Genomic DNA, 18478 nt, shown 5'->3' with positions numbered 1-18478 from the left:
GTAGTCTCCGAGTTTTCCCAGCAGGGTGAGTTGGTTTGGTAGCCTGGTCATTCACCCACCTTCCTCCTTTTTCTGTGTCTCCTGCTGCTCTGTGAACATTTCCTAAGGTCTGAGGCTCCCTGGGTTGCAGCCCCTTGGTGTGGAGGTGCCCGTGCAGTGCCACCCGTACTTACAGACCTGAACGGGCTCGCTAAACCCAACGCCTCTGCTCCCAGGTGGGAAATGGTAGCTGTGCTCCCCAGCGGGACCTGGAGGTGAAATGTTTTCTGTGAGGAGAGGCTGTGATGGAGGGCGGATGGAGCAAGGCTCTGCTCTGCACTGGGATCCGAGCTCCTCTGCATCACCTCCACAGCGCGGCCGTTGTCAGCGCGATGGAGGTTGAGTTATTTATGATAGGGGCGAGGGGGAGTGCAGACGTGCTCTCGTGACACACTTGGCTGTGTTATTTTGGGAAAGCAGAGTGCTCTCCTAACGCTGGAGTGTTTTGTGTAGTTCAAAGGCTAAAACAACAGGAAAAAAAAACACAACTCCTTCAGTAGTACATCGACCTAATGCAGCCGATTATGGGAAAACTTCCTTTTAACCGTGGGACTTCTCCCAGCCTTCTGAACCAGGGCTGCCTCTCCATCCACACCTTCAGCTTGACCAAAGCAGCGGGCATGTGTGTGCTTTACGCCCGTAAAGGTAAAGGACAGAGGTAAAGGACTGCCCATAGGCAGCTTTCGTAGGGCAGCAGGTGAGGAGGAGGCACCACGAGCTCCTTTCTCGCGGGCAGTGTCACTTAGGTTGCCGGGCTGGGGGATGCTTTGTTGACAAACACTTGGGTTCTGTTTCCACGGCAGTAGGGGTGGCAGAGGTGCTGCAGTCGCCCCAGGGTGGTGCAAACCCTCTCCTGCTGCTGACCCTCGTCGGAGCTCAGGAGCTCAGAAGTGGGAGCTGGGCAGGATAAGGTGCGGAGTTGCGGCTCAGAGGAGCGCTTGGACACAGCACGACTGCCCCAGGAGCTGGTGAACGTCCATGGTGAGCACGTTATTCTCCGAGCACATGGACCTGCTCCCGGGAGGGAACCCCTCTTGGTCCTTCCTACGTTTAACAGCTCATCCTTAATCTTTTCATCCAAGTTTATAGGAATTATCCATTGCTGGTTTCAAATTTAAGGCCGCTGAGGGTGCGAGGGGTGAGGAACAGAAACGCTTTGCAGTCGCCGTGACCCTTTTGGGGAAATCAGACCCAACTTTGTCATAATAACCCCAAAGCAGTGTCGTCCTGGAAAGGCTAATCGGTGATGAGCTCCCTCCTAAGATGGTTGTTAGGAAGCTGAGTGATTTTCCACGACTGAATTTGTTTTCCTTAGGATGTTCAGAAACTTTCTGGTCTCCTTTGAGCCGTGACCGCATCGCCAGCATCTAGTGAACACTCCCAAGCCTCTCTCCTCTTCTGGAGGAGGCACGGAAGTCTTCTCTCGAGGTATCTTGTACCAGAGGAATGGCTTTTTAAAATATTAATCTCAGAGAATCTAAAACTCCTTAATGGGCCTTGGCTCATCAAAGTGTTTAAGCGAAGCCTTTAGGGAAAAACAGAACCGCCGCTCACCTTTAGCAGAGTTGGGAATTTTGGATGATTCAGTTTCCTGCTGCCAGTTTGTTGCGTTGTTGTGTGTTTTTGGTTTTTTTTTTTTTTTTTTTTTTTTTTTTTCAGTCCTTTCCCAATTTAACAAGCTCATCTGATGGCTGCAGTAAAACCCTGCTGCAAAAACCCAGCGGTGTTGCGTGCGTGAGGCGATCGCCCAGGGAATTGTGAGCAGGGATGGCTTCACGGGATCCTTGCCAGGCCCAGGGCTCTGCGAGCTGTCTGCGTGCAGCTGCTGAGCTGTGCCGCCCAATTTCTGTTGGGAGAGGGTTTAATAATTATTAAAGCTATTAATATTTCCGCTGGACGTAGGCAGAATGGGAAACGTCTTTGTGGGCTGGGGTTGCTTGTTGGAAATGGCGTTTCGCAGCAAATCCACGCGTTCCAAAAACAGAGCTAAGAGGGTTTGTTCTCCTCTGCCTGCACTTTAGAAATCCCAATATTTGCCTTTCTTTTTCTGCCCTGTCTTTGACTTACTTTGGTTGCTGTATCTGCTGACGGATTCAGGAAGGTAGACTTGGTAAGAAAGGTCTGGTTTCAGGCCGTAGGAGCTGAGTTAAATCCTGACTTAATTATTGAATTTAAGGCGTCTTTTTCTCCTGTGTAAGCTGTAGAGTTGCTATTTTTAAAGAGGAGTGGTCTGGGGGTGTTGGTGGCGTTATTTTAACGTAAAAACTCCTTTTCCCCAAGCTCTGTTTCGAGTGCTTGCGAGTACCAGATCAAGGGAACCCACCTGGAGTTTTGTACCTAGGTTTTTTTGGCGACGAACTTGCCAGCGCAGCACTATCTTTGTGCCGCTGCTTGGAGGGACCTTGTTCCAACTTGTCTGCTGCCATCACTTCACCTCCTAGTCCGAGTTATAGAAGAAATACCTTCTCTGGAAACGCTACGGTGACTTTTCGGGCAGGATTTGGGTGATTTGCGGTGTTAGCAGGAAGGGGAAGGGGCTGCTGGGCTTCTTCTGGAACTGTTTTGGGCAGGGGCAGGGGATGAACGGGCAGGGTTGGTACCAGAGCGCCGTGCTGACTGACAGGGGCAGCACAGCTCCGTGAGTTCCTGGCTCTGGGTGTCAGTGGGGGGCTGGGACGCCCTCCTGCGATGAGGAACGGCCCCAAAAAATCCAATAATTGCAAAAACGGAACTTCTCTTTTCCGAGGGATGCCGTCATTGCGTCAAAACTACCGGAGTGGAAGGGGCCTCCTGGGTTATTGTGCTAAAAAAAAAAGTAGGAATCGTGTGTTTTGGTAATTGTTGCGTAATAGCCACGTTTTTAATTGATGACCAGGCTGCTCTGAACACTGGTACTGCACACAGGGACTGTGCTGGGACGCCAGCCTTCCTTTTGCCTGAAAACCTTTGATTTGTGAGCCTTTGGAGGTGGGGGGGGTTGGCCATCGGGGTAAATCCTCGGCGAGGAGCCCGGCCTTGTTAGCAGTGAAATTGGTGGGAGTTTGTGGTGATTAAACTCCAGCTAACGATGCTGTAAGGTTCTCGTGGCACCCGGCGTGTGGCGTAAAGAGCGGAGGCTTTATGGTTATTGCCTCTTGGTAGGCTTAATGAGCAGGTCTCCCTTAGCTCCTTGGAAAAGCAAAGGGGGGGGGAGGAAATAAAGACCTGGATTAAAAAAAAAAAGGAGTGAGAGGAGTGCTGGGAAACGAGGCCGGCTCCTCCAGCAGTGCCGGAGCCGGGTGGCTGTGCCCAAATTAATTGGGATTTTGGGGTGCTGGGTGTCACAAAACCACCTTTGATGTCTCCCTCTTTATAAATTCCCCGTGAGCTCGGACTGCGAGGTGTGGGTCCGCGCCGCTTTCCCCACAGACCCCACGGAGCGCGTGGAGCGGTGCCGCTGGGCAGCTGGTGGTGGGACTGTTAAAAAGCAGGTATTGAAGCCTCATTTAGAACAGGAGCCTTGTGGCTCTTAAAAAATAAAAAAAGCTGGGCTGTGCCTGCCCGTCCCCAGGGCTTGTTCTCTTGTTCTCCACTCAGTCTCTGCAGGAACCTCTCCCCTCTCTGGAGACAGGTAGGGTCGGCTCTCCGGGGCTCCCCGCGTGGCCCAGGTCCTTTGTCTGGAAAAACAAAGCTCTGAGTTTTCTTTGGAGACAGACCATTGCGTCTTAATTGTCCATTTAGGGTTTACTTAAGAGTGCTTTTCTGGATGGCTTGCGTTGACTCCCTGCCTTTGTTCCCATGTAGCTGCTTGCTGAGCTGGAACAAGTCATTCAGGAAAGTTTTCCGTCGGCTCTCTCTTTCTCTCTCTCTCTCGCAGCCGTTTCAGCGGCCAGATCAGGGATGTGAGCACGTTCCTTACCCAACAGCTCCCTGGCGCTGCTTTTGGGAGACTCTTCCCAGGTCGCTGCTCTCCTGTTGCCGTGGAAATTCAGGAGGGGACGCAGGCGACCCTGTGGGTCTTGGAATCTCCTTGGCCAGGTCTTCCGTGGCCAAAAGAGGTCTCCAGCTTTCCAGTGGCCACAATAAACATGGTACAAGAGCTTTGCTCGCGTTTCTCTAAGCAATCGGGCCTCTTAAATTGTCTTCTTGAAGGGCATCGCCTGGATTGCACATGTGCCTGACTCTTTCTAGCGGATCACGACCGCCCCTCGTGCCAGCCGAGCCCCTGGGCTTCGTGATCACCGGGTGCTTTGTCCCGAGGCCTGGGGAGTTGGAGCCCCGTTACCGAAGCCGCCTTCCACGCTGTGTGCTGGCTGCTGTTCAAGGCCATCGGGGTATTGCAGCTCCTGCCACAGGGCCCTGGTTCAGAGTTGCAAAGCTGATTTCTGCGAGCACAGGGGCAGCAAAAACACCCTGCGGTTCAAAACACCCTTCGGTTCTGCACTGGGGAGCAAGGATTCGCTTGAAGCATGCCTGGAAAGACTGACTTGAAGTGAGTGACCAAGCCAAAACAAGGGGTTTTCACTGGGTAACAAGAGATTTTCACTGGGTTTGAGCCCCAAATTGCCCAAGTTCAGCTCTCCTGGGTGTAAAGCCGGGCTGAGCGGTGTCAGAGCTGTTGGTTGGGTTTCGGAGCTGAGTCCCACGGAGCAGCTTCGTGCCCCGGGGAGGTGACTGTGCGGGCAGTTTCCCCACCTCGTTTCCCTTCAGCTCTCTCACATCTGGTTCAGAGCTGCTGTGAACCCTGCAGAGGGCTTTTACCTTGTCCTCACCTGCAGCCTGGCGAAGCGGGGTTGGCTCGGTTGGGGTTAAGGCCCCAAAAAAAAAAGGGCTGTGTCCCCCGCCACGCCGCGTGGTGTTCAGCGAGAGCTTTGTAACCAGGATTAGCTGAGCTCAGGGGATCCAGGCATGCGTGAGAGCAGCCTCCGTGGCCAGCTCAGCGCTCGTGCCTGTGGGGTGACATCTTGATGACAGAGGAGTTTAATTGCTTTCTGCTCTGCTGATCCAAGCCATTGTCCATGTAGGGACTGGCTCTCTGCTTTACGTTGCAGGCACAAAGCGTTTCGATTAGGCCACAGATTTTTAACTTAATCATGGGTCTTACTCACCAAACTTGCTGTCTGGCAGGTGGGCTGGCGTACCCCGTGCTCAGGCTGGGCGCTGATGTCCGACTTCACGTGCTAACAGCTCTTCCTTACTACTGCAAGTCATAACCACCACTTAATACAACTCCTTCTCTGTCTTACAGGGGCACTCGTGGCTTTTGAGCCTGAAAAAAAAAGGGAAAAGTAGGGAAAAACTACCGAGGAAGTGACATTTGTGCTGTACGAGCTCACATAAATTACGCAATTACAGCCGAGGAAGCCAGTCTGTGTTTTGCAGCCTGGCAATTAAAACTTGAAAACGTCCAGCTTAGCGTTTTGACTGACAGAAGAGATCTTTATCGGGCTGCTGCCGCTTGTACTGCGCCGTGCTAGGATTTGTAGGCGCTGTAATACTGCAGTGATAATCTGCATCCAGTAATGATTTTAGGAAAATCATCGCTTGCAATATCTCTGATGCAGTTCACGGGGCGATGGGTACGTCTCTGGCTCCTAAACCTTCACCAAAAGTGCCTTTTTTCTGGCGATTTTTATTAAAAACTCAAGTGTCCATCCCCAGTGCTCCTGTTTCACGTTGGAGAGAGGAGGAAGGAGCAGGAGAGCGGGGAGCTGAGCCCAGCAGGTGGATACGTCCATCGTGGGACAGCCCTGCCCTCCTCAAAGTAATCGATGGGGTAATTTTGGGAAGGAGAGGAGCGAGCAGATGCTGACAGGTAATTTTGGGGAGCGCTCCCCAAGGAGCAGGGACCTCGCCTGCCAGCACCTCTCGGTGCTGCATTGCTCCTGCACGAAGGCTGCTGGGGCACGGCGGGGTTTGCATCTCCAGAAGGACCAGGGGGACCCCAAGCCCTCCATGAGCATCTCCAGAAGGACCAGGGGGACTCTGAGACCTCCAGGAGCATCCCCGCTGGCACAGCAGCCGGTGACACCCCTCTGAAGTCCAACTCCTGCTTCGGTAGCTTTGGATTTACATAGGATTTCCAAGACTTTCCCAGAGAACGTGGTATTTGACTAGTAAAAGCAGCAGCTTGTCTCCAAGGCGTGTGTAGCATAAAAAGGTCTGGGAGGCTTTGTAGTTTAGGTCAAAAAAGAAATTATATGGGATGTGTAATTTTCAAGTCTCGGTAGACCTGATCCCATCTGCAGCCTGCCAGCCTCCTCGGCTTCAAACGAGATCGTGGGGAGGCCTGGATGGCAGGGAGACGGCATTTTAATTCCCTAAGTAATGGATGGGACATAAAAAAGAATATTCAGGAGGCTTTTTTTTACCTGCTGGGCTTCTGGTAGGAGGTAAATAGAAGCCTTAGAAAGGGGAACGTCCTGGGAGAAGCCTTTTGTCTCTGCGGCGCCTCCCGGGACGGCTCTGGTAATTGAGCACCGGGAAACTCTGCGCACGCACAGCCGCTTGGAGTTGTTGTGGCTGCATTCAGAGGTATTTATTTCCACGGGGGGTTTCTATATCTTGCCACTCGTAATGAACTCCGGGGCTCTGCGGTGTCTCCTGCGAGTCTGTCGCCCCGAGACGCCGGGCGGATCCGCTCCTGGTTTGTCTCTGACGTCCCCAGGTCTGCGCCGTGCCTTGAAAACAAGGAGCGAGCACCAGTATGAATTTTTGAGCCGTGCTCGGGTCTGCGGAGCACGTTCTGCATCAACCAGTAACCAGAGAATTAAAGGAACTGGGGGCTTGGGGTATGAACTAGGCTGAAATGTCGGATTTTTTTATTTTCTTCTCATTTTTGTCGCTGGCTTCTCAGGTGTGGCTGCAGCCCCACGCGACCCGCTACGTGTGGCGCTTGAAAATGCCCGGCTGCTTCCCGTTCCTCTGTGCCTTTACTGCTGTCCTTGCCACGAATTTGAAATGTTTGCAAGGAGCTTTGAATTCTGCAAAGAACCCTCTCGTTCCAACACAAACAGGGCCAAGCTTTCGTTTCCTCTGCTTGCTGGGCGTTTGTGACTCTCCAGCATCCCAGGCAGCAGGCAGACACCGGGGCTCAGTAGGGCCACGTTGTTGCCATATAACGCTGCCTCCAGGACGGATTCCAGTAAGTGCACAGCCCGACTTCTCGCCACAAAGTGTTCCTCCATTCCCTGCGTTTCCCCGAACAAACGGGGAGGTTTCCAGCTGCTTGCTTGAGCTGAGCCAGCCTGCCCCGAGCCCCTCTGGGATTTCTGTAGGGCCACGAACAGTCCCCGAAGCCATGGGGTGGGTCGTGCAGCCCTATTTTTCTGGGCCTAGGTGGGAGCTGCCCGTCCAGCTTTCCCCCTTGGCGTGGTTAAAACCTCACGGCATGATCAGACCACGCTGCCCTATAAAGTATCCTGGTGGCTCCACGTGCCATTTTTATGGGGTTTATTGACATTTCCCAGTTCCTTCTTCCTTCCTCAAGCTTCCATGAGTCGGATCTGGAGAACTGCACTGCGAGGAGTTGCTAGCCCGTTAAATTTATGGGCTTTTACCAACCTGAATTAGGGCTTAGGAGCTCTCCTCACCCAGCGAAGCTAGAGGAGGGCGAGCAGAACAAGGCGCTGGTAGAAAACAAATGTTTAGGGGGAGCTTTGGGGTTGAGTGTTCATTTTTTTGGTGTAATCTCATGACTTCTGAAATATTGACAGTAGCTGGAGGACTCGGCAGGCAGGCAGGGCACTGCGCTGGGGACAGGAGCACCCGAGCGCTCTTCCCAGGTAGCAAACAAATGAATTTATACAGGATAAAACACGATGTCAGCCAACATCACTGGGACTCGTTCAGGCTCTCTACAAGCTCCCAATTTTCCCCAATGCATTTTCTCTCACGGTAGGATGGGAGGGAGCTCGATGCATTTCTTCTTTATTAAAGACCCCCTGCAGGAGCTTGCAGGCAGTGAGGACACGGTGGGGATTTCCTGACCCCCTTGCTAGGAAACCTTTTGCTGAAACAACGAGCGCAGAGCAGGGGCACAACTCCTGCTCCTCGCTGTGCTTCACGGGGCTTGGATCGCTCCCGGTGTACGTGTGGCACACCAAGGTGCTGGTCTTGCTCAGCAGATGCTTCTCTGCTCCCATGCATCCTAGAAGCCATGCTTGGTTGCTCCTGGACCTCCTGAAGCAGAGAACTGGACCCTCTGGACCCCCCTGGATGTCCCTAAATCCCCCTGGACCTCCTGCTGGAGCTGCAGGGGAGCACAGCGGGTACCTGGCGGCCACCTTTGGGGCCAGGGCTGTTGTCTCTTGCTCGGAGCAGTCACCTCGCTCCCGTCCTGATCCTGCTCAGCAGCCGGTAGCTATTCTTAGGTGCCCGGGGAGCCTCACGGAGGAATAAAGCCCGTGCAGGTGGCCGGGTTGCTCAGGTGGATTTCTCTGCCTTGTTTTGCCTCTTTGCTGAGATTTCTCCAGGGTCCTTGGCTTACCGAAGATGCGCTGAGCCCCGGGAGCTGGGGCTGAGCAGCTGCTGGTGTGCGTTGAAGGGAAAACAGGAAAAAAAAAACACAAACAGAAATATGGAGGGAGCGTGCTCGCCCCGAGCGGATGGTGCCACAGCTTCTGGGAGGCTGAAAGGAGGGAGTTGGCTGCCTGGCATCACCAAGAGGAACGGGGTGACTTCAGAAGGTGGTGGAGGGATTTGGGAACGGCAGCAGGAGCTCCTTGGCGGTGGTGTTGGGCTGTGGGGAAGGCTGAGCCAAAGGAGCTGCAGATCTAAATGGAAATCCACCTTTAGTTTGGTTCAGCTTAATTCATCTTTCATTCGGAGTGAAGGTGTCCCCGCAAAGATTCAGGGAGTTCTATTAGAAGAAATTAAAATCATCTCTTTGATTGGGGTGGGGTGCATGGGTTTGCTTTTGCCCTGGGTGCCCTGCAGGAGGGGGCTGCAGGCGTGCGGGGCCGGCCCTGCTGCGACACCGCCGAGCACGCAGGGTGCAGGAGGGTGAAGTGCTGGTTTCAGGAGGTCAGTAAAGCAAAGCTGCAGCTTTCCATCGAGCACAAACTCTCATTTTTAAGTTTGAGATTGCACATTTCACCTCAAAGCACCTAGCATGTAGATGAGGGGGGTTATAACTTCTGTAATTAAAGCTTGTCCTGATACTGCCGTGCTGTGTTACCTTTCTGGCCCACTTCAGTCATTTTCCAGAATGACTCGCAGGACTTCACGAAGCCCCGACGAGCCGTACAAGATCCCTCCTCGGGTTTTTATTTCCCATCCGGATTTTTTTTTACCGTTTCGTGTGCTCGTGTGGGTTTCTGGACGCCTGGCGCTGCGCACGCCGACACCGGGAACAAAAAGCTGGCCGGGCCGTCCATGAACAGCGCGCTGTGGTATGCGGTGTCGTGGCACTCAAGGAATTCAGTGATCTCTGTACGGAGAGCAAGAAGTTGTTTATTGGGCCTCTATAAAGGTTGCTCCGTGCAATAAAGCTGCCTTTGCAACGCCAGGCGAGTGCTGTCGGCTCCGAGCACGTTCCCCCTTTGCTCGCTGGCAGAAGCATCCCGCGAGGAGTCAGGGGGGGCTGTGGCTCTCTTCACGTGCAGGGGATGAGCTCTTAAAAGGCTCCGGAGGCTTCGTCTTAGCGTGAGCTCATTCATTTGTGGCGGAAGGATTTTTGGTGCTAGGGGATATTTTATTTTTTTTTTCCCTTTTTGGTTAACGTCGACGTATTGCGGCTTAGATTCTTCCGTCCTGGGCCGTGAGAGCCTTTGGGAAGGTTTTACGAGATGATAAACGGAGCCCCTGTGCCTGCTTCTGCCAGCAGGAGGTTTTGGGATCCCGCGTGGCACCAGGACGGTGCCAGAATTTGGGAGCTGCCACCGCTGGCCACAGAAGGGGCAGCTCCCTTTGAGCTCACGAAGCTCTTCTTAGTGTTTTTGCCGTGAAAACGCATCTCTGACACACGTGGCATCGTGTTCACTTCTAAAAGACACAGCAAGAGACTGGGAAAGCCTTCTGTCTCGGGGGGCTTCTCCCCAGGACACCCCAGGCCTGTGCTTTTCTACCCCATGGGGCACGGCCCCAGCCCGTAGGAGGGTTTCATTCAGCATCTCCTGGAATATCCTTAGGAAATAAAACCAACACAGCCCCGATTCTCCTGAAATTTAAGGGACGGGGGGGGAAAAAAAGAAATCTCGGTGGGACTTGGATCTTCTTTCCCTGGGGGTGAAACCTCAAATAAGAGCCGGGGTTGGAAAACCGTTGTGAGCCTTGTGAAATCACAGCACAACGCTGCAGAAAGACCAAAATCCTGAAGTAAAGCCTGAACTCGGTGGTGTTTCTCTGTCTGGAGCACGTTTAAGGGGTTTTAAAGCAAACTGTGGAACAATTTCACGAACTGCAGGCAAATCCTCCTGGAGGAAGAGGCCGATTGTTGGAACGGGCAGCGCAGCAGCAGGGTTTTGCAACGAAGCCGCAGTTTGCTTTCCCAGCGAGCTGCCAGCTTTCTCCTGGAAAAAATGTGCCTGGTGCGTTCTCACAGCGAGCACCGTCAGAAATTTTCCCCTCAAATATCCCCCGTTCAGCTCAAAACTTACATAAGCACCGGAGGCACACGTGTCGCCTGCTCCCTGCCCGAAAAGCGGTGCGGGGAGCGGGAAGGAGCCCGGTGGAGACGAGCTCGGAGCTTTCCTGCTGTCTGGCTTTCAAGAGTGAAATCGTTTAAGCGGTGGTGACGTTGCACTTTTATCCCTTTTCTAGGTACAAATCGATAATTCGGGAGTTTTCTCTCGGAGTCGTGTCCGTCTCTGAACCTGGTTCCTTTAAAAAATAAAAAAAAAGCACAGATGAAAAAATGAAGCTGCCTGCTGGTTTGCAGGGAATGGCTGAGCTCGAGACTTCTCTAATTATTTTTTTTTCCCTTTATTTGTTTTTGTAGGATTCTGTGACATCAAAACCAGTAATCCAGTTTCAAGGGAGCCAAGGGGTAAGTTTGTGTATGGGTTGCCTTGGGAAGTGCTTTACTGGCTTGTTTATGCAATTATCTGAGCACGGGCTTTGTGCTGTGCCTCTGTCCTGCTCCGGTCCAAAGAGCGATGCTCTGACCTCTGGAAGTGAGGGCTGTGAAGCTCCGACGTGGTCCAGGAGGAAGGAATTGTTCCGATTCCCCTGACCACGTGGGCTCTGTCAGAACTTTCCTCCCACTTTATTTTCTCAGCTTGCTTGATCCATAGCTCTGCAAAGTGCTGCTGGGGGAGGGAAACTCGGTTTTATAGGGCCGTCCCGGTGGGTAGGACGAGGAGACTGCGAGTCCACCGCTGGTAATGCCGAGGTGGGGGCAGCCATCCCTTAAAACCTCGCCTGTGTCCTGGGGAAACTCCTCGCCGAGCCTGGTAGACGTAGTGGGAGGCTTTGGGCACAAATTATGACAGTGGTGGTGCTCAGAGGCTGCTGCGAATGCCCCGAGGCTTTGTTTAACTCGAGCTTCTGAACAACCGGGCCGTTTCTGTGAGTACCAAAAGTTTTTTTATATTTAGGAGTTTTATTTCTTTAACTTCTGCTCTGATGACCGAGCTCCTCCAGGGTATTTATAGAAGCCTGAAGCCGTCTGTCATGCCGGTTACTGACAAGGGTGAGATTTAATTGGTAGCTTTTCTCGTATCGCAATGCTTCGGTGAGCTTTAAAAACGTCACTTAGCCAGCGTTTAGACACCAAAAGGTGAGTGTTCCTTCGGGTCCTCTGCAGGAGGAAGGAGGGTGCAGTGTTTTCAAGAATCTGAACTCAGCTGTAAATAACTCCGTGATTTTTTTGGGCTGGCACAGCAGAACTTGGAAAAGTACTTGAGTTAAGTAGGCAGTGAAGTCAAGCACGGGGCTTGCCCCTATTTTCCCTCGTGGTGTTGGTTTCCCTAGGTCCACAGCAAAACACAGCAGGAAAGACACGATTATTATCAACTAAGAAAAGTACAACCTGAGAAATAAAGAAAGGAACAATTTCCAGTTTGTTTTTTTTTTCCCTCTGATTACAATTAAAGTCCCCAGAAAGCTCAGCCCCGATGGCAGCCGGCAGCTGAAGCTGGGTAAAATTGGAAGCGAGCGACAGAAGTGGCAGGGCGGCGTGATTTACTGTCGGGAGGTGAGCAAACAGCTTCGCCTGGAATAAAGAAGCCAAAGGACAGCAGCGCCTCGCCTCCCCTTCACAGCCTACCTTGGAAGGATCTGACTTCTCCTGCAGAGCTGCCTAAGTGCTAGAAATGCCTCCTCTCGTACTTAATCTTCGTCCTCAAAGGAGACGCAAACAGTGGCACAATTAATCAGAACGACTTTAACGCTCCGCTGCCCTCAGCTGCCGCGCTCCTCGTTTGCCACGCTGCGGTATTAGCGGTGCTGGAGCACTTCTGGGCTTTTCCAGGTGAAGGACAAGAAAAAAACAGTTTAAAAAAAAAAAAAAAAAAAAAGCAATTCCTTGTTTCAAAAGAAAAGAACTGCAGTCGGGCGCTGGTGGAGGAGCGGAGCGGCGCGGCTGGAGGGAGATGTTGGAGCTGACCTCCGCCTGCCTCCCGCTCAGCTGCGTAATTAATTGCACTGTCGAGTAAAGGCCAAAGGTAGGGCTTTGAAGAAAGCGAGCCCCAGCTCAATTGGGGCAGATAGAAAGAGCTCTTTGTCCTTTTATTATTATTTTTACGGGGGATGACAAGAAGCTGGCAGCTGTGTAACCATCTGGTTTTAAGTGCAGCGCTCGTGTATGTCAAGACTGCGCCCGGCTTTAAGGAATTAACAGCAGGGCTTTAAATACTTCCCAGCGAGTTTTCTACCAGTCGGGCTGAAAAGACAATTCCAGTAATTTAACGAGTTCCGAAATTCAGATGAATTCGCCTTGAAACGCGTTTGGTTAGCTGGTTATTCCTGCAGCGCGTTTCCCCCACTGTACCTTAATTCCCCAGAGTGTTGCCTTCCCGTTTGGCTTCCTAATAAATGTTACGGAGAGGATTTCAGATTAAACTTTGGGGGATTTTAGCTTTTGTACCTAGCATGGATGTCAGAGCGTGACTTAAGGCAGCATCCAGTGACACGAGACTGGTGCAGGGAGGCTTCTCTGCATAAGTACCCCTCGCACAAGGACAAAATCCCAAGCATTTGGTGTTCAAAGGGAAGCAGGATGTAAAATAAGAGCTGCTGCTTCCTGACTTTGGTTCTCCAGGAGCCTCCTCACCTGCTGGATCTCATTATTGCAGAGCTTTTAAATTACCACGTCCACGTCTACGTCTCCCTCACCTGCTCCCAGCGTGGCCGTGTAATGAACGCTGTCAGGGCTGCTCCCAGCTCCCTAACGCACCAAGACGAGCTCCCGTGTTCACTGCTGCCATTAAACAGGGGAGGGAACCAGCCAGGAGTGAAACCCAGGAGCAGGCGAGGTGGCAGCTCCACCGGCCGGGTGCTGGAGGAGGATGTTGGTGACTTCACCCCAAATTTCCCAGCTGTGATGAGGTGAGACCTCCCGAACGGATCCCGGTCTGCAACAGAGCTCCCGAGGCTCCGCAAACTGTGCTCAGCGAAGGATCCTGGCCTTGGGAAGCATTTCTTTATGGCAGCACCAGTCTTTTTTAATCACTTTTTGGGTGCACTTCTGTAGCTTCAGAACTTCGATGGGAGTCGGTGGTTGTGCGTGGAGCACGAAGGCAGGACCAGGACCGCTTGGGTGCTCCTTGGGAGCAGCACCTGCTGGTTCCACCTTTTCATCACAAACTGGGCTTTCTTTGATAATTTTACAGCTCTGTACAGAGTCCTGAGCATTTTGCTTGTTCCAACATGCACGTAGATGAGATTTTCAGAGCTCGGGTAGCAAAGCTTTGCGAGCGGGGGGAGCTGGAGGGCGCAACTTGCTGTTTTGGTAAAAGCAGGCAGAGAATTACAGAAGAGGTTGGGGCAAATTTGCAGGTGCTTACTGGGGGCAGCTGGGACAGGGAGGAGGAGGAGGAGGAGAACTGAACTGGGGAGAAAAAGAAACCTTCAGGTGCCAGGTCAGTACGGCTTTCTTACAAACACCTCCTGGGTACGGAGCCTTTGAACTGAAGGCGATTGGAAAATATTACACGGCCCCTGTTTCTGGGGATGAAGTTGTGCTGGTATAAATAGAGGAAGGTGAAATTACCATTCAGGGCGAGCTGTACACAGATGAATATTACTTGAAAGAAGAAACATAAGTCACATCTGTACCGAGCTATTTTTAAGTGTCTATGGTTACTGGTGTAAGACTCTGCACCAAAATTAGGGCTCCCTGCGAGCAGTTACCATGCTGATTTGGTGGCTTGAAACCTTCTGTTTCAGCTAAAAATAATTCCTAGATAACGGCCGGTTTGCATATGCTACACTTTTCAGTACTGGCACAGGCAGCGTTTAACGCTCATGTGGCTCTTGCTTCTGTCTCGTTTTACGTCCTTCGGAGAAGCTGCCCGAGGAAACTGCAGAAACGCTGCAAAAACGCCAGGATTGGAGCTCGCCGAGCAGCCATTTTTTACAGTGGTGAATCAGGAGGTGGATGTCAGGCCTGTGATGTATCCGGATGGCACCTCTGCACATCTTCCAGGCTTTCAAACCTGCCGTGTCCAGCACAGCTTGCTCATCCCCACCGGGGATTAAGGCTGGACCAGCACAGACCCCGTGTGCTCAGCACCGTGCCCTGCTCACCGTACATTAACCAGCGGTGAGCGACGCTGCCTGTAGGACACCCAGACCCTGCTCTTCACCTAACCGTGAACTCGGGCAGGCTCTCAGCTCTCCTGGGAAGCTCACGGGCTTTTATCCCTTCCCCACGAGTCGGGGAAGAGGGTGCTGGGTTGAAGAGCACCCCGTGCAGAGGGCGAGTGGAAGAGCTGCTGCCACCCAGCCCGCTGCGGGTCTCACCGGCGTTTCTTGCCAGTTCCAGGAACATCCGTCTGCTTTATGGAAGTGGCACAGATGCACACGGTTTCCAGGCTGCTGTGGATGGCTGAGGTCGAAGGGAAACCACCCAGAACCCCCTCCTGTGCCCGCAGCCATCGGTGGTTGCCACCAGTGGGTTTGCGAGGCGTGCGTGTGTCAGGCATCCACGTGGCAGGCTGGGTAAATATGAGTGTGCGGTGGAGCGTAGCCTAAAATAGGGTGAAGCCAGCATTTCCTCTGCCTCCTTCTCTGGAAGCCATTTTAATGATCAAATATTGATGTGATGAGCTCCAGTGCCACGATTTCTGTTGGACCTCGAACGCAGAAGGGAAGGAAACATTAAAAACAAAACATTTTTAACGCTGAATGGCTGGGGGGAGACAACGCGGGTCGCTGTGGAGTTGTCTGCGGAGCACACGTAATGCTTGATTAAATATTGAATTTAGCAGCAGCGTCACACACACCACAGCGAGCCCTGAAATCTCGTTATGGAATTATAATCTCTTAAAAAAGAGTAAGCGTGCTATCTAGCGACCTGGCTTGTGCTATGTTTAGTGCTGGATCACCGGGGCTAAAGAAACAAGTCTCAAATGCTTTGAATTGAACGTAAACAGCGGCAGCAAGCCTGTTTTAAGCCTAGATCAATAGAATTGGGTCAGATTGCGAGAACAAGATCATCGTGTGCCTTTGGAAGGCAGCGAGCCACCAGCTCATACCTTTGGTCTGTTACAGATTTTGGCCTTTTTTTGTTCAAACTGATCTTTGTCTACCTCTTTTGCCTTTTTGGCACTGTAGCCTGCAGTTTTGCTGACTTCAATCTCCCTTGTAGCTTTTTTCCAGCTTGCTCTTCCTGTTCTCCTATGCAGTAATCCATGGGCTTTACTTGTATCGGGTTCCAAAACGGCTCAAAACATAGCGACTGCTGAAAAGATGAACTCTGTGGCAGCGTGGGCTACCTAAATGACCAGCATTTCTCTCCTTCCCAACAGCACATCGCAATTCCGAGGCCCGATCGCCCCGCGGAAGTGCGGACTTTCACCTTTTATCTTTCCAATATCGGCAAGGACAGCCCGCAGGGCAGTTTTGACTGCATCCAGCAGTATGTATCTAGGTGAGTGATGCGTCAGAACGAATCCAGCCACTTCTATCCTACCTTCCGTGGAGTTGTTTCTCTGTCAAACGTAAACAAAACTTAAAGAATGCCATTTCTTTTTAGAAATTGAATGCATTTTCTTTTTAAAACTTCTTTCTGTGTGATCTCTTTGTTTGTGTATGCGTTTGGGTAAGCAGGCACCCACAGAAGAAGCTGTTTACCCCTCTCAGCACCTTTCTGTACCCTCCTGTTATTAGATAACACAACCTCAGCTATGCAGCGGTGACAGAAACGTGCCCGTTCGCAGTGCTGGGAGTACCTTTTCCATTGCCTTTCTCTTGCAGCAACGGCAATATCCAATTGGATTGCCTGGGAAGCATACAGGATAAGATCACCGTGTGTGCTACCGACGATTCCTACCAGAAGGCAAGGCAAAGCATGGCACAGGCAGAGGAGGAGACTCGCAGCCGGAGCGCTATAGTCATTAAACCTGGGGGGAGATACGTAGGTAAGCAGCAGCGTGATGTGAGCGGCTGTCCTCACCTCCTGAAGTCGTGCTGACGTTTGCTTTGCTGTGAACAACTTGACCATGAAAGTCCTCAGCAAGTGTCTGGTAGTTCCTCCCGGGTGTCTGATTCACTGTAGCCTCCTTGCGTTGTGACTTCTCTGTGGCTTCCACCTTCCCTCTGGAAGTTGTGTGGTGCTGGTTGTGTGGCCTCTGAGGGTTGCCTGGGCGCAGTCACATCACTCTGGCACAGTTCATATTTCTCATGCGGTGATGCTGGGAGCACACTGATGCTTTAAAGTGTCTGTGCTCCTAACCAAGCCAGCTAAAACGTCCTGCTGCTGTCTCACAGCTGCCGTGTGCCTGCACTTGAGGCCCTTACATGCAGCATCTAGGCTGCAGACAGCAGGGCACTTGGGTTCATCAGCAAAGATTAGAGCGGAGCTGCTGACGGTAGCCTTGAACAAACCATCTCATTGTCACAATGAAAGGAGAACTCTTTGGAGAGGAAATAAAAATGTGGCAGTGAGCTCGACGAGGAGCCTGCCGAGACCTAGCTTAACCTCAGTCTGGTCACAAACTCGGGGCATAAATACTAAGCAGAAAGCGGAGTTCAGTTCTTGGAGCCAGCTGTTTTTTCATGTGATCCGTAGCCGGTCGCTTCTCAGAGGGTGGCTGTGATGAGGATGGTGAGTTGCAAAATGTAGAACTGCCCCTGACTCATTGTTTTATCAGCCAAGTGCTCAAAACTGAGAAATGAGATAGCAATCAGGAAGGAAATGCATTGATTTCCTGTAGACGAGAAGATTTCGTTTAGCTTGTATTTGAGAACTTTACAGTAAGTGGATCGAGTTGGTAGGCTCGTGAGGCAGATTCTCAGGGCAAACTGCTTCCCCGAAAGATGCAGCAAAACTTTCCATTTAAAAATAGCCTCACTTAAACGTTTTCCCTCTCCGAAATGGAGGCACAGCCGTGGAAAAAGCACTGGAGGGAGGCATGGTGCTGCTTGTGCAAGATGTCAGTGTTTAAGGTGGGAGGAAAGCAGCGTAGATGTGAACTAAGACATGAATGTATGTGGAGATAGGTGATAGGGATCTGGGGGGTGCGTGTGCTTATATGTGCTGAGTCTGTGTGTGTACACGCTGCTCTCTCTATAGGTATATAAATATTTTAAGTGACGTGGTGTTCTGGCTTTGCTTAGTTTTTTCTTCCCCTATCGCTGCCCATTTTGGCTCCAGCCCCAAGTGGAAATGTCACAATGTGTTTTTGCTGTTCACGACCTGGCAGGAGTTAGGGCAGTTCTAGAAAGCCTCCGAGTCTTCTCGTGTCCCGTTGCTGGAAATGACGTCCAGCCAGCCTCTGGGTTTGGGGCTTTTTGATGTCTGATTTGTTTTTCTCCCTCCTCTTAACTCAGCCCCGCTGACGACGGGTCGCAGCGCCTTGCATCAGCGTGGTACAGAACAAAAAGCCAGGAAATGGGGGCTCAGTTATGCAATCTGCATTTCAGTAAAATAAACACTGCAGACAATCACCAGTATCTTCAGATGACTCAGTTGAAAACATTGCTTCCTAGCAGTGGAGAATTGCCACGCTGAAATAAACCTCCAGAGTTTCTGCAGTAAATGCTGGACGTTGTTTGTCCCACTGAAGGTCACTGTTGTGAACTGAGTGGCTGCTAATTGCAGCTCCATGCTTTAGACCTTGGGACCCGCAGGGTTTTTTTTATTTATTTATTTGCTCTTGTCATCTCTGGGAGCAGGAAGCTGGCTTTGTGACCTGTTTCTGGGTTCAAAATAGTGCAGCTCTCTGATTTGTGCCCTAGCCAGTGATGTGGGACTCCGGCTGAGGATTCTAGCTGGAGTTGTTTTTTAATAGGAATGGGAAAAATGAATTCCTGTGTGATGCTGTAAGAAACCGAGAAGCACACTTGGGATGGAGCT

At 51.7% G+C, this 18478-nt stretch overlaps 1 protein-coding gene across 2 annotated transcripts in view; it reads left to right on the top strand.

The window, feature by feature from the left end:
* Positions 1–18478, top strand: part of ELL (elongation factor for RNA polymerase II) — a 48958-nt gene that overhangs the window by 12312 nt on the left and 18168 nt on the right. Inside the window, exons 2-4 of one of the 2 annotated variants that reach the window (XM_084498843.1) lie at positions 10958–11005; positions 15930–16051; positions 16378–16541. In XM_084498843.1, coding sequence (XP_084354969.1) covers positions 10958–11005; positions 15930–16051; positions 16378–16541 — 334 coding nt within the window. Of the gene's footprint in view, positions 1–10957; positions 11006–11599; positions 15121–15929; positions 16052–16377; positions 16542–18478 lie in introns of those variants that run through there. The other variant, XM_084498844.1, reaches the window with a different exon arrangement.

Source organism: Aythya ferina, assembly GCF_964211825.1.
Source record: "Aythya ferina genome assembly, chromosome: 26".
Lineage (NCBI taxonomy): Eukaryota > Metazoa > Chordata > Aves > Anseriformes > Anatidae > Aythya > Aythya ferina.
This window is presented reverse-complemented; position numbering and strand designations above follow the sequence as displayed.